The sequence below is a fragment of the Dinoponera quadriceps genome, unplaced genomic scaffold, assembly GCF_001313825.1.
Source record: "Dinoponera quadriceps isolate SergipeBrazil2010 unplaced genomic scaffold, ASM131382v1 scaffold9, whole genome shotgun sequence".
In the NCBI taxonomy this organism is placed as follows: Eukaryota; Metazoa; Arthropoda; class Insecta; order Hymenoptera; family Formicidae; genus Dinoponera; species Dinoponera quadriceps.
In genome coordinates this window covers 1-21,557 of record NW_014554295.1, presented here as the reverse complement: position 1 = coordinate 21,557, position 21,557 = coordinate 1, and the positions used below count along the sequence as shown (strand labels likewise).

Here is a 21,557-nt window from a genome sequence, read left to right as displayed (position 1 = left end):
ATATATATATATATATATATGTATATATATATATATTATTTTCTCTCTTTTTTTCTTTCTTTCTTTCGCCTTTCTCTCTCTTTTCCTCCGCCTTCCCGTCAAAAGAAAGAGCGCGTCTCGCGCTCGCGCGTTAACGATACGAGCGGTACGGTTTGGATTGCAGGGAGCTACCCACCTCGATGGGTACGCCCCACTCAAATTTTGCATTCGCGGGACGTTGCCAACTGTACCACAAGTCCGCCATTTCCCTCAAGTGCTGGCGCATCTTCTGCTCGTCTTGCTCGGACATGTGCGTCTTGTTGATGCGACATCCGGAGGTGCTTCTCCGCGGCTGTTGCAAAGGCACGTCGTTTTCGTTGATACAGACATCGAGCGGGTTCATCCGCCACCTCTCCAGCTGCTGGTAGTGAGTGCTCTGCGTGGCGCACTGCATCGTCTTCTCCGCCGACGAGTTCCGCCGTTCCTGCGCGCCGTTCCTCGGCTTCGACGGCTGCTCATGCTGCTGTCTCTCCGACGACAGCATCGTCTCGTCGTTTTCCACGCCCTTGCGCCCCTGCGCGGAGTACCGTTGCCCGTCGAAGATGGACGAGGTATCCAGGCTGCTGGAGGAATGCCGAGAGCTCTTGCGCTCTTGCTGCGCTATCGTCGGCGACGTGCGACTCGGTTTGTATGTCACATTGGGCAGCTCCTGTGCAACGACCGCCTGCGGCGCGTTTGTGTCGGACATCAGCCCCGATAGGCACTCGTTGTTGGAATGTTGCTTGCTGTCCTATTGAGATGTTACAGGAAGGAAGCAGAGAAGTTAATTTCTCGCGTGGATTCCCTCTTCGGGCATGCATGAGTATTGTAACCAACGTACCTTCGTGTGTCTGTTATCAGCTGCAACATTCGGTGTAGTATCGCAATTATTAAGGAAACCGATCAGGTCCTTCATTTGTTCGTAAGTTTGCGCCTCGTAAAGCCCAATATCTAAACAACAATCGAAGATTCTCAACTGGTCGCAAGGTATTGCACAAATGTATGGGTTTCGAGTCATCTATCTGCTATTTTATCTGACGTTAAAGCAATGCCAAACGATTGTCTCTCTCTCTCTCTCTCTTATTTCGGCTGTCTCTCGAACACCTGCGACGATCGCAAATTACGCGCAATTACATCTCACAGTGATCTCTCGAATACGCTGGAGCCACATGAATCTATTATGCATGTTATACACTTGGCAAAGCGCTAATGTGCATGACTGAACTCGACGAGGTTAAGTTCGCAGCACGTTATTCCAAGAATTCCGATCCTCGCAACATTGTTACACCGCAATCTACAAGACGCAGGCAGACCGACCGGAAGATACAATCGGGAAGTCGATCGTTCGTTCATCGACGGTAATTGCAAGTATTCGTATTGCGGAATGTCGTAATACGCGAAACCGTAAACACCTCAATTTACCCATGAGTTGCTGTCTCATCTTCTTCTCTTCATCTTTCTGCACGGTCAGTCGTTCGTTCTTTTCCCGCTCCATGCCGTCGGACATGTCCCTTCCTCTCTCTTTCTTTCGACGCGAGTCCGGGACGACGCACTACTCACAACGATCAGTCCCGATAATGTAATATAAATACGAGCCTCTCTGAACGATTAAGCATGCCTGGTCATCTCTCTCCCGTCCTCGCCCTTCTCCGCAGATCGACTCGATACGCCGAACGTATGATGATGCCAAGTACCCCACTCGGGTATCATTTGTCGTATATTATCGTGATATCGACGACGTGCTCTCGTTCGCTCGCTATCGACGAGTCCCGAGTGTCAACGAGAACTTGCGCCGGCGAGTTTCATTCGCTTTACGTAATCATTCCGCGACCGCGTATCTCGGATTCTGCAAATACGCAACGCAACAGAAGCGGCGAACGGCCATCTCGCTCATTAAGTCGCATCGAAACGTGTGTGAATCGTATTGAGATTTGGCGGTCGAAAAATTTGCCGTACACTCGCGCCCTCTCAGCGAACTGAAGCGAGAGACGCTAACCTCTTCGGACGGAACCTGAGGAGACTCCGCGGATAATCGGAGAGCGTCGACGCTTGTTAGTTCCTCGTGTCGCCTCGGGTGGGCGCTGAAAAGAATTCGACAGCTCCCCCGCGAGCACTCGTGACGCCGCGTTCGTTTGTGTTCGTTATCGTCGGCATTGTACCACGATCGTTATTCCGGCGGCGGCGGGACAAGCAGGAAATATGATAATTACCCCTATGGTTGATTAGTCTAGCTGTCGTTTGATAATAACATGCTGCTAATGTATGATAAGCTGCGCACGTCTGCAGACCAGTCGTCCGAAGTAAGACCGAGCCGAGCGAATAATCATCGACGGGACACATGTGTCATCGTAGAATAACCTAGCGGCAGCCCCTCCTCCCCCCCCCCCCCTTAAAACAACACCCNCCCCCCCCCCCCCCCCTTGACGCGTCAACACGAGTGTTGCTTTAAGTGTCGGCGCGCGACACAAGCAGGTATTACGGAATTTCACCAGACGGAGATCTCACATTAGCCGATCGCGTCGACGTGTCCTGCGTGTATGTACGCGCGCTTTCAGTGGTAATAACGATTCCTCCGAGATAACGCGCTGTCAGCTCAGAAAGAAATTTGTGAATTCTCTACCGTCGTGTTCCTTGGTGAAATCTGGATCTCCTTGTTGCTCTCCATTGAAAGTACGTTCGCACGTACTTTGTATCGCATTGCCGATGTTACGCTACGTTGTTCTCCGTTGTTACATTCGCCAGTTGATGTAGATTTCTTGTCCTCACCGATCTTGGAAACTCGAGCGAAACTTACGACGACAGTTTCGGGAGGGTGCAAATACAGAGGTTGTCATTTGTATCTTTCGGTTTTTGTTTGCGCAGCAACCATGATCGGAGTATATCACCTTGGATTGTATTTGTTGTTATTCGGGAGCTGCATCGGCAATTACGTCACGTGGGACCTGCAACTGTTATGCTCGGACTTGTACCCACGGGTGTTCACGAGCTATGTGCCTCGTGGCAACTTGACTGGCGGGAAGTTCACACAGCAGCCTCGTGTGTCCAACATGCAGGACTGCGTCATAACGTGCTGCAAGAAGTCCCTGTGCAACGTGGCGTTCATGCACAACAGCACGTGTTACCATATAGAGTGTGAGAATTCCATGATGTGCGTGCCGTTGTACAGGCCTGATTTGGCGAACGACAATCCACCCAGTATGATGCTGGTCAGACCTGTGGAGAACGACAAGATGTGGAACGACTTGTTGGATCAAATCAATGACGATGCGGTCGGGTAAGTTAAATGCATCTGAGCTAACAGCCAGCTTCTTTTCTTTTTAACGCATCGTCGATTACATGATGGGATACTTAGGACGTTGAGCACAGACGGCACCGAACAGGATCAAATACTGTTCAACGAGGCGAACAAGAACACTTGTATGGATCAGTCGAGCTGTTTGGATAATGAAATCTGTATGAAAGACAGGGACACCGATGTCGGAACCTGTCGGTGTCCTCTAGGCTTCAGGCGGAATATCGCAGGTGAGCTCGCACCATCAATCATTTACACGATCGAGCAGAATAGATGCTGCCGTGTATGTATTTAATAATTTTCTTTCGTCATTCCCTCTAAGGATTTCTCTCACATTCGCTCGGTTATTGAGATAAATGATCAATCATTCCGCGATCGATCGTCTTCGCGTTTGTCGCTGCAGGCACTTGTACAATGATGGACGAGATAGAGAATACGGAGCTGGGTGTAACGTCGCAGCCGAAAGTCCAAACCATGAAGGATATCAATACATCGGTGAAACCTACTGTGAAGCAACTGCTGGTCTCGGCGGTCTCCAAGGAAGTGAGAATGCCGGAAAACGAAGTCACGCTGTCCGCGTACACTGTGCCCGCTGAACAGGGCAATCAGCATTATAATTACGCCTGGAGTCTGCTCAGTCAGCCGGAGGGGCATACCGGGACGATGACCGACCAGAATCGCGTTACCGTGAAGCTGAGCAACCTGTCAGAAGGCTTGTACACTTTCAAGGTGGCTGTGAGCAGCCCGAACGCTTACGGAGAAGCCTACGCTAACGTCAGCGTTTTACCTCGTAAGTGCTTTCGGAAGCTTGGACTCTTATTGTCGGCTGTGCAGCATGTCAACATGTCGAGAGACTGTCGAATTTCCGTTTCAGCGAAACGTCTCAACCAGGCGCCGATCGCCATCATCTCCCCCGCCTCGCAGATCGTCAAGTTGCCGAACACAGGGGCGGTCTTGGACGGCTCGAATAGTAAGGACGACGATCGCGTCGTCTCTTATCACTGGGAACTGCAGCAAGGCCCGATTGGATATCAGCCCAACCTTGTGGATACACCCACGCTTCAACTAAATAATCTCATTGCCGGCAATTATACATTCAAGTTGGTCATTGTTTGTGTTCAAATATTCTCTTCTTCTTCGCCGATAAGTTATATCTGTTTCGAGGATTCACGCAGAGAAATATTCCGAAATTTCGGTTGTGGAGAACTCGTGAAAGAGATGTATCGACTCCTCTTTTCAAAGTGAATAAATATATATTTGTTTGAATAAATATAATTGAATAAATATATATTTGTTACTGCGAACATACAATGTTTGCGTAGAATTGGAGGGATTCTCAGCGATGTAGAAACTATTATCTCTTTATATCTTTTCTGCGGGCGGTTCTTCTCTCGTAAATCGTGATGTTTCTCTTCAGGTTAACGGTGGAAGATTCGGATCACATCACCAATTGGACGAGCGCCAATATAACGGTCCTGAAAGTGACCGACTACCCACCCAGTGCGAACGCAGGCCAGGATATCATCATTTACCTACCTCAGAATACACTGACGCTCAATGGCAACTTGAGCACTGACGATCGAGGCATAGCGAGTTGGGAGTGGACTAAGAGCCCGTCCGATCAGAATAAAGCGGTGGATATGCAAAACACGAGAACGCCTTACTTACAACTGTCGAATCTGGAGGAGGGAATGTACACGTTTGTGCTGAAAGTGACGGATAACTCCGAGCAATCCTCGACGGCGGAAGTACACGTTTTCGTGAAGCCTCCGACAAACAAACCACCGAAGGGTATTGAGATCATTTCCTCACCTAATTGCCTGATATAGGAGATCAGTGGGAATTTCGAGGCGAGAAATTTCGACTCGCTCTCTCCATAGATGACTCCTCTTTTGGAAGCTGGAAATATACAGTCTTTCATTAACTTTCTGATCAATTAAAATTTTGTTGTAGCTGATGCGGGTGACGATGTAAGCATCGCATTGCCGTTGACGCGCGCTGTTCTAAATGGTACAAGAAGTAAGGACGACATAAAGATCGTCTTGTACCATTGGGAGCAAGTAAGGTATAACTTTCCTAATTCGCTATATCATACCGTTGCGTTGCCGACGTACGTTTAAACTGTCATGCTGCGTGTTTGTCTTCCTGTTACAGCGGGCCTAACAACGCCGAATTCGCCGCCGTGAATGAGTCGGTTACGAATATCACGAAACTGACGAAGGGCGATTACGTATTCAAGCTGACCGTTGTCGATGATAACGGGAATGTGGATTCTGATACCGTCGATGTGAAGGTAACACAAAGTATGTGTGTCTCGCATTTTCTTGGTGTATATATCCAATCGCAATTCGTGCGTGTTACGAGGAATCTTATTCCTCAGACAAAAATGCGCCTCCGAAGGCGAACGCTGGTGGCGATCAGATTGTGACGGCACCGATCAGCGTGTTGATCATCAATGGCTCGCAGTCGAGTGACGACTTGAAGATAGGACAGTGGTTGTGGACCAGAGATCAGTCTAGCCTTGCAATTGGCACCATAGTTCAGAACACGGACGAATCACCGGTCTTGATAGTGAGGACGCGATTGATTCGCTTTACACTGCAAGAGTAACCCAGAATGCGTATATACTATTTTTGCTCTCTCTTATTTTACAGTTAACCGACGTGGTCGCCGGTAGATATGTTTTTCGGCTGAAAGTAACGGACGACCAGGGCCTCAGCAGCGAAGATACCGTGTCGGTGATCGTGAAACCTGGTCGGTGCTGACTCGATACATGAGATATGTTATCATCATTTTGTAGCACCGACCTTTTCTGCAAGTTACGTCTTTTCGCCTGTTGCAGATCCACAATTGTTGCATCTGGTAGAATTAACGCTGAACATCGGAGCCGGTATGCTAACCGCGTCGCAGAAGAATTCGCTGGTGGTGAAACTGCAGATGTTGTTGCGAGACGAAGCTTCGATCGTCGTGCGCAATTTGAGGGCCGAACCGCACACCGGGAAGGCTGTCTTGGTGTTTTACGTGGAAAAGAAAGGAGGGAAGACAGCGTTGCCGGGTCCGGAAGTGGTCAAAAGACTGAAGGAGAAATTGCTTCAAGACTCTGGTCTTTTGCAGCTGTCGGTTGCTAATATCGACACTGCTGTATGCCAGAACAATTGTTCAGGTATGTGATACCGGAACATAGAACTTAAATATGGTAAATAGCATGGGATAACTGCGTTTGTAAGAGCTGCATCTGCAGTTATCTATTCTGAAAAATCGAAAATTCATAAACTACAGGATCGAGGATGTCCAAAATTTCAAAAGTCCTAGAACTAACGTATCTCGACGATGTTGTGTTCAGGTCACGGCGTGTGTGATCAGGAAACGAGGCAGTGTATGTGCGAGGCATTCTGGATGCAGAACTTGATACAGAAGTATTTTGGCAACGGAGACTCCAATTGCGGTACGTTAAATCATCTTTTTCGTCCCGACGGAGATGCTATCGTCGCAACTCCGAATTATGAGGTGTTAGAAAGCAACGATATATATTAAGTAATTAAATTACTTTTCAGATTGGAGCATTCTGTACGTGATAATAGCACTGCTATTGTTGGTCGTCTGTTGGGTCGGACTTATTTGGGGATTCGTTTGCCTGTGTCAGAGGATATGTGCCGGCAAAAGGCGCTCGCTTCGGCCTAAGAAGAAACCAGCGCGTTATTCTCTCCTGCAACCGGAGCCGGAAGACGACAGCAGTGCATGTAAGCGTCTGTTTTTCATCGTTTAGTCTCTCTCGGAGTGAGACGACANCTTTGGTTTGCCCCCCCCCCCCCCTTTTTTTTTTTAAGCTGAACTGACTGCATTAGAGATCAAGAAATTTACGCACACCGAAGCATGAGAATTTCGTACGTACGCTTCGTACGCTTCAATGTATACGCACATTTCTTAAACAGCCAGCTCAAGAGAATAGACCATTGGTATTGCTCGAAAATATTTGAAGATCACATCTGTGATTTTTAATTGTTGCAATTCCTGTTGCAGTTTCGACTCACAACAAGATGGTGCTGTCGGAGTCTGATACCGACTCTGACGACGTCCTGTTCGAGCACCGTAAGAGTAAGAACGGTAATCACATAAGAAATGGCAAATCTCGAAATGGATTCATCAAGATCGGCCCTCGAGTGAAAACATGAGGTAGTAAGTTTACGATTCATGTTGCGATACGTCTCGGATTCTTCTCGGCTAAATATTACTAGACTTATTGGAAGCGTTGAGTGTTTGAAGTTTGGCAAGTTTAATTGTTTGAGAAGTCCTCCCCTCTCTCGAATATATCGACAGCCCGTGCAACTAGAGAAAATAAAAGGTGAGTTGGAATCGAGGTGTCACTCACTCCGATTTTGCATATTCCACAGATTTCGCGGCGACGGCGCAACGATAAATATAGCGCACAGTTGTGTGTAAGTTTGGCCAAACTTAAAGTACTAGTCATGGAGAGTGTAAGTCGAATTGTGTACCTTGCGAGAACGATACGATTCCTCAGAGATTGGTTAACAATGTTCTAAAAGAGGTAGATATATTAAGTATTGTTTATTGATACACGAGAACGACAACAGTATCATATACACACACACACAACATATACATTCTACGTCATACAAGTTACTTAATTTATCTTAAGCATTAGTTTTATCTCCTGTGTACTTTTATCACGTGATTCACTGGCTGTGCCAGTGATCGGTGACGCGATTGCAAACGTCGCATCGAACTATTTGAGAGCTTGTATTATTACGGCCTTAGAAAGTATTTAAATTAATACCGATATGTATAGTAAACACTCTATCACGTCTGTATGTCATTTACATGTACTGCTTACTCTTTAATATGTACATTGTCTATCTTATTTTTACACTCTATGGATACTGAATAAAATTTGCTATCCATGCGTGTGTCTTACATCAATTTTCTCACACGTCCACTTTGATTAAACGTGCGAGGTAATTACCGATTGATGTTAATTGTCTTCGACAATTCACACGATTTGCGAATAATCCCCGTCTAACGAGTTATCCTTTCAAGTTTACAGAGAAACTTATCGTCGAAGGCAAGTTCCGTCTCCGTTCTTTCACCGACCCATAGACATCAAATATTTCGTTCACCCAATATGATTTGTAGGTTCTCTCATTTTCTCACAAGGAGTGACAGAGCAAGTCTTTCTACAAACAACCCGTTGGTTGGAAATGCAGATATCAAAGGCGCGATGAACGTTTCGCGATTCAAGGCAAGTTCCGCGCGCGTTTTGGCTCGCAGCCTGCGTCTCGATGTTATTTTTAACCCGCTACGCTGTGATGAACGAGTTTCAAGTAGTTGGGGAGCCCTCGAGCGACCCGTTGATCCCACATGCGCGTCTCCCAATAACTATCACTTCGGTGAGTCATTAGCGTGATTTCGACACATTCGTCGATCTGTCGTATTCTCACTGTCGCTTATTTTGTCGCGCAGCATGCCGCAATCGATGGATCTCGCAAACTGTTCGGCAAAGCGCGCCTCGAAGAGTTGCTGCGGCCGTGAGACTGGAATAGGCAACGAGTTCGGCAGTTGCGATCACATTTACGCGAGTTTGGTCGAGTGCAACAGCAAAGGTATAAATAACGAGGAGGTGGCCGCGAAAGTCGAACCAGCAACGATCGTCGCGAATAAACGGTGANAAAAAAAAAAAAAAAAAAAAAAAAAAGAAGAAAATTATTCGGACGAAGAAGTTACGATTTATCGTCAATCAAGTTACTCGTAAAGTGAAACTAAGAATAGAATCGAAGCGTTATTTTCTTGCAACGCGTCGTCACACAAGCTGATCATTTTTTTTTTCCAGCAATGAAGATCCCAGGAGGAAGGCGGCTCTTTCTTGGCCCCCCAAGATCCCGGCGCGTCAGCCTTCGCCCGTTTTGGATCACAAAATGAGCGGTGAGGTCGACGAAGCGTCGGCGGAGGTAACGCGCTCGCCGTGCAGATTGTCGCACGACGCGGACTTTCAGTGTCCCCGATGCGGACGGAGGATGGAGGAGCCTAGGCTTCTTCCTTGCTTACACCCTATATGCCTGTCGTGCGTCTACGAATTGATGAACAGACGTGAGTAGGCTGTCGTTGCTGCGTTAGCAAGATTAATCATTAAAAAGGTCCAATGAAAGCCTATGCACGGTTATTTTAAGCATCGCGATTTGATCGGTCGAGTAGGACGTGTCGATGAACGGTCTTGTGTGTGTTTGCAGCCTCGTACGTTTCCCTGGGCAGCGACACGCGGGACGACTACGGTCGAACGTACGCGACGGCAATCGGCGTTCGCGAAACGTGTCCGTTGTGCGACTCGTACTTGCCGAACGTGAGCTCCCCCGTACCGCCGCCGCATTATCCCTTGCAGCATCGTTTAGTCATGGACACCGTGCGGCGCAAACTGGTTAACAGGGTGCTCTGCGACACCTGCGCAGCCGAAGTTCCGGTAAAATGCGATGCGATCAGATTGAGCTGACCGACCACTCGAAAGCAGCTGTCATTGTTGCCCGTTTCTAGCATTACGATTTAAATCTAATCGACGATCGACTCAACGGAATTGACCAATCTCATTGGTCAGTTCAGCCAATTGGCCGATGCGATTGGTCAATTCCGTTGAGCAATAGTCGATTTAAACCGTGATGGTAGAGACGAACATTAGAAAAGCTCTATCTCGCTAACACAAGTGGAAATGATCGACTTTTCAATTATTGTTGAGCTACAGAATTGGACATTGATGCTGACAATTCTTATTATTATTTAGTAATATTAGTTTGGTGAAAGTGGTATTATATCGTTGTTTGGTATCACGAATCTTTTTGTCTCGATTGAAACACGGTTTTATAACGGAACATACTTCTGAAATGGAATGCAAAAGCGTGAGATATATCTTGTGAATATTAACTTTCTGTTTGAAGGCGCTCATACAGTGCTCCACGTGTTTGCGTAATTTCTGCTCGGAATGCGGTAGGCAACACGAACAACAGAACATTGCGGAGGCAAGGACGACGAAACATTTGATGAGACCACTGTGGGAGGCCACCAAAGTACGACGGACGATTCTGTGCCAGACGCATCCGATACACGCTCTGAGATTTTACTGCATCGCGTGTCAGCAGGTTTAGCGAGATTCTTCTTTTTTCACGCGCACAACAGTATCGAAACGTATAGAAGTATAATAATTATAGCTTAATAGCTTTTTATTAGAATAGCATGTTGGTAGCATTAAGAGCGCACGATTTCCAGGTAACGTGTAAAGAATGCATGTGGAGCATACAGCATCGAGGACACGCCAGCGAAGACGCTGTCGGGGTGGGAAAGCGAGCTGGCGTCTATTTGACAACAATGTTGCAAAGGGCGAGAATAGTCTTAAATAATCTCTTGACTCAGTACGACTACGATGTATTTTCTTATAACGCCTTCGAGGAACCGCAGAACATAGCGAAGTCTTACAGGTACGTGTGTCCGATTTTAATCTTATATCTTATCGCAAGCTGGAAGCTATGAATTGCTCACCCTGGGCGAACGTGCAGCCGTCCTACAATATTCCAGAAATTTGTAAACCTTTGCTTCAGTCGCAATAACTAAGATACGACGTTTCGATACATGAGGCCGCGTGTCTTATCTTGTTGTACTAAAGTACGCAATTGTCATGTGATCAATATGAAAGCAACGAGCGGGTAAACTTAGAAAAAGGAATAAATGTTACGATGTAACTGTCATTTGAGGTACATCATACATTCCATGTAACTTAGGATGTATTTTGTATGCCTAGGCTTAGTTTTAAGTATTTTTACGTATTTATAATTAGTTCATATTGATGTATCATGAATATAAACATGCAATTTTCATTACCATTCTCCTTTTTCCCCAACAAGACATTCCCTTAAATCGGTTCATATACATATCAATCATCGTTACTCGGTGAGACGCCTCTTGGCCTCTTTAGAATTATTAATTTTTAGTTGGCATCAATTATCACAGGATATGAGTGTAATTTCAGGACATTTCATGGGCTTCGATAAGCTTCTTCGATAATAAACTTCAGCAATCACTATTTTTATCAGTTCTAGTTTTACTGGAGGTAAGAGAGACAATAGATTATCTGGAGATATGATATGTATAAATTGAAGATATTTACGTTTGGAAAATGATACCTCCGCTTTTCTTATATAATTGATACCCGGCGAGAAAAAACTGGAATACCCGAATAAAATGTTCTACCCAGAAGATGTTATTTTATTATCTTATTGAGACTTACAGCGTAAGTTGATGTATGGCTTTTCGCATGATTAAGCAACGTCCGTTACGCAATATGGATCCGCAGCAAGACCAGTGGTTAACACCCGGATGTCCGACGTGTCCATGGCCGCAACCTCTATATCCACCTTTACAGAGAGAGAGAGAGAGAGAGAGAGATCAAAACACTTTTGCTTATCTTTTAAAGCTACGAACAAGATACCCTTTAAATTTTGCTTTTATTTCAATCTTAACGCATCTATTTGTCTTTGAGCTCTCTTGGTCGTACCTGGTCTACAGCTACTGTTTGAAGATTTCATTAGCTAAGCTAAAGCAATATTTACCAGGCATAGTGCCCCTGCAACCACAGGTCACTTCCTTCCTCCCACCGCTGGAGCAAAATGTGCAGCAGTGATAAATACCGGCGTGCGTGAGCCTTGAGGCAGATAATCTCGCGTTTCTGTACCAACGTTCTGCGGCAGAATACAATTTTGCTGCCACTTTCCACGAGGGAAACGCAAAGCACAGGTAAAGTACGTACCATCTTCTCTATCTGCACTTACGTTCGTCACACCCAACTTATTTAATCTCCTCACTATTATGCCGGCGAGCGTCAGTATTTCTATCTCGGAATCGTCGGCGAGCAAGTCGTTCACCAGCGAAATGGCATCAAGAAGACGCCTTGCTCTCCGTAATCGGTCGAATTCTTGTATTCTCTCTCGGGCTCGTTTCACGTGGTACAATAAGACATTGTAGTCCCACAGATTCGGAACGTCTTCTGCGCTTCTCTCGGCGTATCTGAATAAGAGAAACTTTTGCTTACATATCGCTGTGGAATAAAAAATTTATAATCCACGTAGAAACAACAGACGTTGGCTGGCAAAAATTAATCAAGTCAAAACGCTGCAATGGCAAATGTGGACAATTATGCCGTTCCCTTTCCATATGTGTATTTTGATACATATAACGTTTAGCCATGAGACATCGTACAAAATATTATTACACGATAACGAATCTCACGTTAAGCATTGTCATGTGATATTTATCTTAACGTATTGACATACCTACATTATCTGTTACCGTACAAATGTAAGACAAACGTATTTCATTGTCATTTGAGGTACTGACGACGTATCGGTGGAATCGATAAGATACGGTTTAAACGCTTATGTTTATTAGTAATCTTATTTAAAGAGACGTTATTACATAATTAAATTAAAAAATTAAGCCTAAATAAAACCTGCCTGGGCCACAAACCCATGGAAAAAAGGAGGGAGAAATTTGTAAGTAAATTATATGTGTGGGTCTGATTACAAATTATATATAAATCATTTTTCACATCATTTCCTGAGATAGAAAAATACTACTTGCAATGCAAGCTATATCTACAATTCTTTTTTGTACAAGCGATAAAAGTATTTTGTAATCTTGTTGCTGAAATACATAGGCGTTATATGCTGCAATTAAGAGCCACTCCCAGGAAATCCTCGAATCCGATGGTAATTGTTCCACTTTGATCCGCGTCTCTTAATCTAAACGCCTCTGTAACACATGTATATTTTAATAAAAATATCTGGTTGAATCATCCTCCAAATTATCAAAATTTAATTATCTCGAGGTAATTATATATTGGATAAAAAATAGCAATCTTCCTCTCTACATAGATTAATAAACGAAAATATTTAACGTTATCTCCTCTATATATTACACATATACAAGTATTTACCCGTAAACCTTTGTATTTGAACACATAACACTATGAATTGATCGATAGTAATGGACCGATGACCCTGGAGATCACTCTTCTTTATAAGAAATTGGATGAACTCTGCGCTGAGTCTGTAACCCATTTGCGTCAGAGCTGCGCTTAATTCATTCTCTTGTATACTGCCCGAATTATCGTGGTCAAAGCCACGAAAAACACCCAGCCAGGCGTTCACGTAATTGAAGAGAGCTTGAAATTCTGACACGTTTATTGTACCGTTCTTTTCCTTATCAAACATACCTGGTGATTAAATAAAATGATCTTTGCCAAGAAGACCCCATTATTATTTTAGGTACAGGTTAACATATTATCAATATAACAGCTATATGGAAAATAATGATAATAAATAATATAAGCATACCGATCATTAATTTACACGCTGTGTCAGAAAAATGGCCACCCTGGCCATTAGCCAATACAGCCTGTAATTCTGTGGCTGTTATTCGCCCGCTCCCGTCTTTGTCCACCGTGGAGAACCATCGCTGAATGTCAGGATTTATCTCGGATCCGGCAACAGTAGAGCCGTACATCGTGTTCTTTAAAAAACAAATAGGTTATGCGTAAAATAATAAATTTCAATAAAGCCTACAAATACAGATCAAGAGTGATTTTTTATAATGATCGTTAATATGTTAAAACTGTCAACACACGTCAAGCAGCAAAGATAATGCGAAAACAACAAAACATGTGTCAACCATTATTAAATCGTGCTTACGCATATATGCGTGTAATTGTTACAGTCGTTATTTAGAATTACCGGATATGCCATGATTGAAACTCCTAATTACACGGGGGCATTTAAGTTACGCTGCAGTGTTTTTTTTTCTTTTTTAATTGTCACACAAGACTCGAGGTTAATGATAGCGTTACACAAGAATCGAACACGTCAATAGCATACTTTTCTTCTGGAATGTACTTCGAAAACTGGAGGAAATCTTGATTCTTGTGACGTAAATATCGGGGTACTTTTATATTTGCAATTAACTGTTGAATAGAAACTTCTCCTCGCACATCAATTAGCAAAAACTCTCCATGATTCTTGGTAGCGTTGCGAACAAAAATACTCCCACTTGGATTTACACAGAAGGATTCATGCAGTTGAACCTACGTCAGGTATAACCCACGAGCCATAAGAAATTGACCGATCGATTAATATCTCACATTCAATAGTGATTGGTCAATTTCTCACGGCTTAAAGATTATTATACTTATTGTAGACTCGGCTTTAAATACCTATGTCGGTGATAAAGCAAAAAAAAGTATAAAGACTTCCTCTTTAACTACACATGCGTGAAGAAACCGACGAATCCCGTGTCTGATATAAAATGTCATATTTGAGACGTTCGAATAGCTGGTTGGTCGATTCCACCGTCCAGTGCGAAATCACCTTGAACAGACCTTTATGACGAATCTGGTGTCTTTAAGGTCTGTTCGTTTTAGCGGAATAAGAAAAAGTGATGAAACCAAGTGCAGGAAGATGCAGCTAAAGCGAACAGACTTGTCGACCAGTTTACGCCTATGTAGTATGTGTCAATGATCCATCATCTCGTGGATTCGATAGACGACGTTCAGAATCGGAATCGTCGACAATAATTCGAAGGCAAAACGTTCAGCTCAGACTTCCCTCGTGTGACGATCGGCGTGTTCATCGAATAGTTAACGAACAATTAAGTCGCCGACGGATAATCCAGCAATCGGTCATTAGGTATGATCTTGTGTCCGAATCACATAATTAGGATCTGACAGTTCGAAAGTCATCGCGCTTTGGGCGTGATTTACGCCAAATAATATCGTATTTTGAATATCTCTTATCGCACTTTAATATCGTAATATGATTGGTGTATAAACGCCAAGCGACGTGTCGAAGGCATCACACGATATTTTAATCGTACATGCGCATGGTATAATTGAATGCGAAGCTTCGGTGACTGGTCTAATTCTTTGCTAATTGAATTTCGCGTGATTTTGATTCCGTACTTTATGATTGAGTTTTAAATCGCAGGATAATGTAATTTCTCTATTTTAGTGCACTTAAGTGGTCATATGTTGTTTCGATGGAAAAATATGTCTCCATCAATTTACATGTATATATGTGTTATTTCGAAATAATTTGTCACTTGTATGTGATTGTGTGTTAATTTAGCAATGGCTGCGAGCAATAACAGTTTCATAAGTAAACCAGCACGCGGATGGTTGCATCCGGATCATCTAGTGAGCAAAGAAGGGATTACTTATACGGTAAAGGTATGTAACTTATTACCCCGGCTGAATGTTTATAATTTTGTAAGAAATTGAATTTTTTGTTATACGTATGCATATAGGAGCCCCTATAAATAAATTGCAGATATAATTGAGTGACTCTACACGAAAAAAATTAGTTGAAAATATACAATGTAAACTATTTTTATACAAGACTTTGTTTTTGAGAAAAACGAATATTCATTACCTGTTCTGAACTGTGTCTTGACTCAGCCATGTCTTTAAGTGTTAAGATAGTCATGCTGATAAAAAGGTATAAACAGGAATGCCAAGGGAAGCTAATATAACTGATATAAAAGAAGCTTTGCTATTGGTAGATTACTTCCTTCCTGGTTTGCATCATTAGTTACAGGATACTCTACATTTATTTCTTTCGTATTAATTTTTTCTTTTTTATAATGTAATAGGAGAAAATTTATTTTTTCCTTTAATTTTATACATTATAATTTTTCTGTTGAAAAATTACAGTACATAGGATGTCTCGAAGTATACACCTCTATGAAGAGCTTAGATTTTGAAACACGTTCGTGCGTAGCTAAGTAAGTTATTCATGTACTTGAATTCTAATAAAATGACTCTATTATAGTTGATTCCTAAGCATACATATGCTTTAAACAATATTTTATTTTTTATCAGGGAATGTATAAATAGAGTTTGCGAAGCTGCTGGATTGAAGTCTGCTGATAAGAAGAGATGGGTATTATATGCTTCAAAATTATTATATTTGCAACACACACAAAGAGATAATTGTTTCTGTACATAAACCTTATTACACATTTTCTCACCAGGTTGACATGAAAGTGTTGAGAGCCATAGCAGATAAGCCCTGTATGGAGCATACTGCAACCAGTGTAAACCTGACCATCAGCAGTTGCAGTTTATCCTTAAGTAACATCGAAACCGGACATATCATAGCTAGACACGATATGCCACGTATATCTTTCGCATCTGGCGGTGATACGGTAAAGAATATATATTGAATAGCATAGTTTATACATATTTGAATGTAGAGTGGAGCGGAGCTAAAAACTCCGTTACTTAGAAGTGCGCCACTTACAATATCTCGTAGAAGACCGTTAAAATTTTTTCTCTTGAATCAGAACTGCTAAACCGTGTGAAAGAATAGCCCGATACATATGTATGAGACGTCTTTTTTGTTTTGAAAAAACAAGAGAGAGAGACAAATTGTATCGTTAGAAAATAGAATCTCACTTCTTTCAACAGGAGATACTGGATTTTGTTGCGTACGTTGCTAAAAATATGCAAGAGTGGCGTGCTTGTTACGTACTCGAATGCAAGGGTGGTTTAGCGCAGGATGTTATATCTACTATCGGACAGGCGTTTGAGCTCAGGTTCAAGGAATTTCTTACGAAACCGGGGTCTCTGCAGTAAGTCTTGGCGTAATTAAATGCATTGGCGTCTCTATCAAGTTCGCGACCTGTCAATCGTTAATTTCCCACATTTATTCGTAGCCCTGCGCTGAACGGTGTGAGGGAAGCGGATAGAGATTACTACAACGATCTGCCAGGGAAGGTACCGCCAGACATCGGCCCACCGCCAGTACCTCCTCTGCCAAACACAGCGTCCACTTTGCCCAATTTGAGGCATCATCACAATCACGCATCCCGTAGTCACACGCAAAATACCGCGGTTGATTCGTTCTCCTCCGCTGTTGATAGGCATCAACAATGGGCAGGTAATGGTTCGCATGTAACGATCTCACTAGAATGTAGCGGAAGTGACGCTTTTATGTTCTTCCAGAAACTGGAAACCTGATAGATTTGAATTCAGACGGAACTATATCCGCATCAACAAACTTAAATACTGTGCCTGAACATAATTATGTAAACGACAATGTCATAGCTACGAACAGGGACAACCATCGTGAGCCGGCTTCGCTTTTTGACGTTTTCGATATGGGTGAATATGTCACTTTATTTTCTTTATTGTCAACATTCCTAATAAAAAGATACCTTTTTTTTTTTAATACACGCATTAGCCTACCTTTTATTGCTCTTGTTCTTTTATCTACTACTTGTATCTTAATTATATGAATTTTAGAACCATTTAGTTCAGCAATATCGGATATGAATAGACTAAGTCCTCGATCGCAGAAGCAACAATTGAAGCAGGAAATTTGGTTTCACGGAAGTGTCAGTCGATCTGAGGCGGAATCTATGCTTACTAGAGTAAATATATTCATTTCACAAAATCGCGGAGTATATAAATTGCTTCTCATCCCGTTCCACATGATTACCGCGATCTTTCTATAATATTGTTTCACTTCATAAGGATGGTGACTTTTTGGTCCGAGAGTCTCAAGGTTCCCCTGGCCAATATGTTCTGACTAGCATGAATGACGGGACTCCGAAGCATTTATTACTAATTGATCCCGAAGGCGTCGTAAGTATCTCATAAAAGAAATATCCTGATTAGTACTAAAATTATTAATGATAGCTTGCGAAAGTTCGCGATGAAATTTCGATCGATGAGAATAGCAAAGATTTTTACTTGCAGGTACGCACAAAAGATCGTGTATTCGATAGCGTGAGCCATTTAGTGCATCATCATTGTGACAATGTATTACCTATTATATCGGTTGATAGCGTTTTAGTGTTGCGTTATCCTATCCCGAGGCATACAAATTACTGATTTTTGTAATAACGTCGAATAATAATTAAGGCCACAGATTAGATAGCGATTTCCCTGGATAGCTCATATCTTCGCATGCCTTGGCAAGTTTGGACTTCCTGAGATATATTTCGAATTTGTCGGACTCCTTAATCTGTCACACACCAACGTTTTGTGATTGCTTTCATCTATTTGGCGAATTTTTGGATCCCTGAACCACTATAAAACGTGTCAACTCAGGCGAAGGGATTGATATCATTCTTTGAATGTATGAAAATTAAGCACATCCCGTCTTCTTTTTTGAAACATCTCTATTATTTGATTTCCACTTTACTCAAGATCGCTATATATAAGAGAATTTTGTATAATATCTAACTATATTTCAGATACAATATTCCTTTTATATCATGAGTACATTATGGTAATTTAGAAAAATCTTATCGAGGACAATTGTGTACAATGCATTTTATGGTCTTTGCTGATTTTTGTATCATACTTTTTTTTAATGTTCGATTATAAAGAAAAGTAAACGAAACAAATTTTTCAAATGTTTCCTTGCGTTGTTACGTATGCGGGTGCGTTAATTTTATTTTGCAGGTAATATCTATTTTCTCTTATCGATATATAAAACAGTATAAAAGTAATTTTGTGTAACATCTGGCAAAGTAGGGTTGATATTGCAATCGTCTTGTCAGTGTCTTAGTAAATTCAATGATTTCTTCTTCTGTCCTGTACGTGTACATTATGTATTATATAGCGGTGCCAATTAGTCATAATTAACTATATGTAACAATAATTCATATGTATTTAATAAAATTTTTACATCCGGAGGTTATATTTGATATAAATAATTCGTGGATTTCAGTGATACCTTAGAATTGAACTTATTTACAATAACGATCAGCTTTCATTTTGCTTCTTCTATCTAATAGAGTCTCGTGTAAATTTCCGTCTATCTTCGCCTTCTTCAGCTCAGAACGATCGGATTTATTTACTCTCAACTTTTTGTCTTGAAACTTTTGGAATTTTCGTCTAAAATAAAGTATTTTTGATGTTAAAAAATATTTAAAGAACTCAAGAAACAAGAAGGTTAATGAGAGCTTGCACAAATCAAATTGTAAATTTAAATAATATTTTCGATTCGTAGTAGATGAAACGTATAGCATTTCAATAGCGTTGAGAATCAATATAAATGCAAAAACAATATACGATTGATCCTTTATACAAGTATTAATAAAATTTCATACTTACACATAATTTACTTCGACATCTGCCAGTGAGCCTTGTTCCTCTTTTGGTATATCCCAACTAGGACTCTGAGAACGTTGTGTTATACTTCTTATGACAATATATTCCGATGGGCCAGCTGTTCTATTTTGGCAAATTACATCATCGTCACTTGTAACTGATATAAAACATCCTGTACTATGCAATATAGCAAGTTTGTTATCCTACAGAATAACGAGAAGAAAGTTTATGTTACATTTTTAAGAAGCACAATACATACAAAAAATATTCGATAAACTTTCGAAGATGAAAAAAATTTAAAGCACGTATTGCTTATCAACAGAGGTCTTTTAGGTATCCTGAATGGGAAAAGGACAATTACTTGAAAAATCGGTTCCCATTGTTCGATAGGACCTACAGCATCGCTTCGTCCAACAACAATGCCTTTCTTGTCAACGCCAAGATATTTGCCATATCCTGACTTGAGAGCGACTTTGGTCTCGTTTATAGGAAACGCTGTTAAAATTTCTTCCGGCGATGGACCTTCGCCTTCATCATGTGGCGCACCGAGAGTGAAGAGTCCATTGTCAAGTGCTTTCAGGTAAGTACGATCCCCAAATTCTATAGCTATCGTTCCCGTAATTTCGAATATATTTTTAACCTTCCACCATCCTCCTACAAGATAAATTGTCGATCACACAGGTAACTGTTCACCTTTATATAATAATAATTAAAATAATAACAATAATAAACAATAATTACCATGAATAACAGTATCTCTGTCCTCCACAGTTACATCCTGCTCCTTCTCTTGTTTCTTATGCTTACGCTTTTTCGGCCTGAAAGGATAAGTCACGTATCATAGGATACGCATACATAAAATATTAATCTGCGACTACAGAGAGAGAGAGAGAGAGAGAGACGATGAGACACGAATGGTACCTCGATTTTTCACCTTTCAGCACTAACTTTCCCGTCTTCACTTTTTCGTACTCTGACATTACGAAATTTTTCTACGTTCAATTAGGACTTATCACGAAGTCGAGTGCGATCAACAACTGATGATATTTTACACTGTATGAAAACAAGAACCGGAGGTTAGGTTCTTAAATTGCGAACTGTTGGATTTTTTTTTTTAAATAACAAACGAAAAGCAATATATTTTACTTGTAAAAACGTCTTAACGTATAAAAAGAAATCTTTTCACAAGTTAATCTTGTTCTACCGCGATTTTATTTTTTTATTTTATTGACATGTCGCTCAAAGATACCTTTCTTCAACAACCTCATTGTCGTAACTGATTGAGAAGTACCAGTAATCTCTAATCGTTTACGATCGCCTCCGCTGCGGCGCTGCGCGCGGATGGTAAACAAATGATCGTTGTTATTTACCTATTGCGAGTTACCAACATTCTTCTTCACTAACTTATTCGAAATTTAATAAGGAATCGAAATATCTAAGCCTCATTGTCGTAACTGATTGAGAAGTCATGTAATCTCCAATCGTTTACGATCGCCTCCGCTGCGGCGCCGCGCGTAGAGGGTAAATATATGATCGTTGTTAATTATTTACCTATTGCGAGTTACCAACATTCTTCTTCACTCATTTATTCGAAATTTAATAAGGAATCGAAATATGTAAACATTATTGTCGTTACTGATTGAGAAGTACATGTAATCTCCAATCGTTTATGATCGCCTCCGCTGCGGCGCGGCGCGTAGAGGGTAAACATATGATCGTTGTTAATTATTTACCTATTGCGAGTTACCAACATTTTTCTTCACTTATTTATTCGAAATTTAATAAGGAATCGAAATATGTAAACATTTTTGTATTAACTGATTGCGAAGTACTTGTAATTTCTAATCGTTTATAATGTTTGGCCAAAAACAACACACTAATGATGCCGCAGCTACCGTATTCCCCAGACCTGGCCCCCTGTGACTTTTGCTTGTTTCCGAAACTGAAGAGGCACATGAAAGGACGACGCTACGCTACGATTGAGGAGATAAAGATGGCATCGAAGGAGGAGCAGAACAAGATCACAAAAAATGATTTTTTGAAGCTCTTCGAGGATTGGAAAAAACGTTGGCACAAGTGTATAAT

The 21,557-nt window shown here is 41.9% G+C and overlaps 7 protein-coding genes across 15 annotated transcripts in view; 3 read left to right on the top strand and 4 right to left on the bottom strand.

Moving 5' to 3' along the window:
* LOC106743410 (beta-mannosidase) overlaps nucleotides 1-1,904 on the bottom strand; it is an 11,735-nt gene extending 9,831 nt beyond the window's left edge. The window contains exons 1-3 of the mRNA XM_014617221.1: nucleotides 1,441-1,904; nucleotides 860-969; nucleotides 176-769 (exon numbers count right to left, since the gene is read on the bottom strand). Of these exons, the coding sequence (XP_014472707.1) occupies nucleotides 176-769; nucleotides 860-969; nucleotides 1,441-1,525 (789 nt within the window). The 5' untranslated portion in view covers nucleotides 1,526-1,904. The remainder of the gene's footprint in view (nucleotides 1-175; nucleotides 770-859; nucleotides 970-1,440) is intronic.
* Nucleotides 1,905-2,159: 255 nt separating this feature from the next.
* On the top strand, nucleotides 2,160-8,231 carry LOC106743512 (dyslexia-associated protein KIAA0319). Of its 5 annotated transcripts, none has more exons than XM_014617444.1 (14): nucleotides 2,160-2,318; nucleotides 2,881-3,292; nucleotides 3,371-3,540; nucleotides 3,714-4,100; nucleotides 4,185-4,410; nucleotides 4,728-5,101; nucleotides 5,264-5,375; nucleotides 5,465-5,613; nucleotides 5,691-5,881; nucleotides 5,965-6,064; nucleotides 6,153-6,473; nucleotides 6,654-6,755; nucleotides 6,865-7,050; nucleotides 7,331-8,231. In XM_014617444.1, the coding sequence occupies exons 2-14, from the start codon at nucleotides 2,886-2,888 to the stop codon at nucleotides 7,480-7,482; spliced, it is 2,877 nt and encodes a 958-aa protein (XP_014472930.1). In that variant the 5' UTR covers nucleotides 2,160-2,318; nucleotides 2,881-2,885; the 3' UTR covers nucleotides 7,483-8,231. The 5 variants fall into 5 exon arrangements, with proteins under 5 accessions (XP_014472930.1, XP_014472921.1, XP_014472947.1 ...); XM_014617435.1 differs by lacking the exon at nucleotides 2,160-2,318 and adding an exon at nucleotides 2,429-2,490; XM_014617461.1 differs by lacking the exon at nucleotides 2,160-2,318 and adding an exon at nucleotides 2,467-2,553.
* On the top strand, nucleotides 7,504-11,181 carry LOC106743550 (tripartite motif-containing protein 45-like). The gene is made up of 6 exons (XM_014617510.1): nucleotides 7,504-8,715; nucleotides 8,789-8,989; nucleotides 9,156-9,412; nucleotides 9,553-9,779; nucleotides 10,249-10,449; nucleotides 10,577-11,181. The coding sequence occupies exons 2-6, from the start codon at nucleotides 8,790-8,792 to the stop codon at nucleotides 10,835-10,837; spliced, it is 1,146 nt and encodes a 381-aa protein (XP_014472996.1). The 5' UTR covers nucleotides 7,504-8,715; nucleotide 8,789; the 3' UTR covers nucleotides 10,838-11,181.
* On the bottom strand, nucleotides 10,965-12,408 carry LOC106743578 (the record flags this gene model as incomplete). The annotated part of the gene is made up of 4 exons (XM_014617572.1): nucleotides 10,965-11,408; nucleotides 11,592-11,718; nucleotides 11,914-12,042; nucleotides 12,111-12,408. Coding segments are annotated over 4 exons (588 nt in total), but the record flags the coding sequence as incomplete, so codon positions are not given.
* Nucleotides 12,409-12,721: 313 nt separating this feature from the next.
* LOC106743567 (peflin) lies at nucleotides 12,722-14,488 on the bottom strand. 2 transcript variants are annotated; one of them, XM_014617537.1, is made up of 4 exons: nucleotides 14,233-14,488; nucleotides 13,696-13,870; nucleotides 13,296-13,574; nucleotides 12,722-13,111 (listed from the first exon to the last, which is right to left on the bottom strand). In XM_014617537.1, exons 2-4 carry the CDS (start codon nucleotides 13,862-13,864, stop codon nucleotides 13,020-13,022), a joined length of 540 nt encoding a protein of 179 aa, XP_014473023.1. In that variant the 5' UTR covers nucleotides 13,865-13,870; nucleotides 14,233-14,488; the 3' UTR covers nucleotides 12,722-13,019. The 2 variants fall into 2 exon arrangements, with proteins under 2 accessions (XP_014473023.1, XP_014473021.1); XM_014617535.1 differs by lacking the exon at nucleotides 14,233-14,488 and adding an exon at nucleotides 14,092-14,226.
* A 349-nt stretch (nucleotides 14,489-14,837) lies between these two features.
* LOC106744347 (SHC-transforming protein 1) lies at nucleotides 14,838-19,059 on the top strand. The gene is made up of 11 exons (XM_014619032.1): nucleotides 14,838-15,039; nucleotides 15,478-15,578; nucleotides 16,062-16,132; nucleotides 16,230-16,290; nucleotides 16,382-16,555; nucleotides 16,818-16,981; nucleotides 17,066-17,289; nucleotides 17,355-17,513; nucleotides 17,655-17,782; nucleotides 17,886-17,996; nucleotides 18,111-19,059. Exons 2-11 carry the CDS (start codon nucleotides 15,480-15,482, stop codon nucleotides 18,243-18,245), a joined length of 1,326 nt encoding a protein of 441 aa, XP_014474518.1. The 5' UTR covers nucleotides 14,838-15,039; nucleotides 15,478-15,479; the 3' UTR covers nucleotides 18,246-19,059.
* Nucleotides 18,862-20,763, bottom strand: LOC106744355 (protein FRG1 homolog). Of its 4 annotated transcripts, none has more exons than XM_014619051.1 (6): nucleotides 20,394-20,715; nucleotides 20,214-20,290; nucleotides 19,834-20,126; nucleotides 19,476-19,675; nucleotides 19,096-19,256; nucleotides 18,862-18,953 (listed from the first exon to the last, which is right to left on the bottom strand). In XM_014619051.1, exons 1-5 carry the CDS (start codon nucleotides 20,450-20,452, stop codon nucleotides 19,109-19,111), a joined length of 777 nt encoding a protein of 258 aa, XP_014474537.1. In that variant the 5' UTR covers nucleotides 20,453-20,715; the 3' UTR covers nucleotides 18,862-18,953; nucleotides 19,096-19,108. The 4 variants fall into 4 exon arrangements, with proteins under 4 accessions (XP_014474537.1, XP_014474557.1, XP_014474547.1 ...); XM_014619071.1 differs by lacking the exon at nucleotides 18,862-18,953 and adding an exon at nucleotides 20,722-20,763 and having other exon boundaries at nucleotides 19,006-19,256; nucleotides 20,394-20,525; XM_014619061.1 differs by lacking the exon at nucleotides 18,862-18,953 and having other exon boundaries at nucleotides 19,006-19,256; nucleotides 20,394-20,525; nucleotides 20,619-20,715.
* Nucleotides 20,764-21,557: the final 794 nt, after the last annotated feature.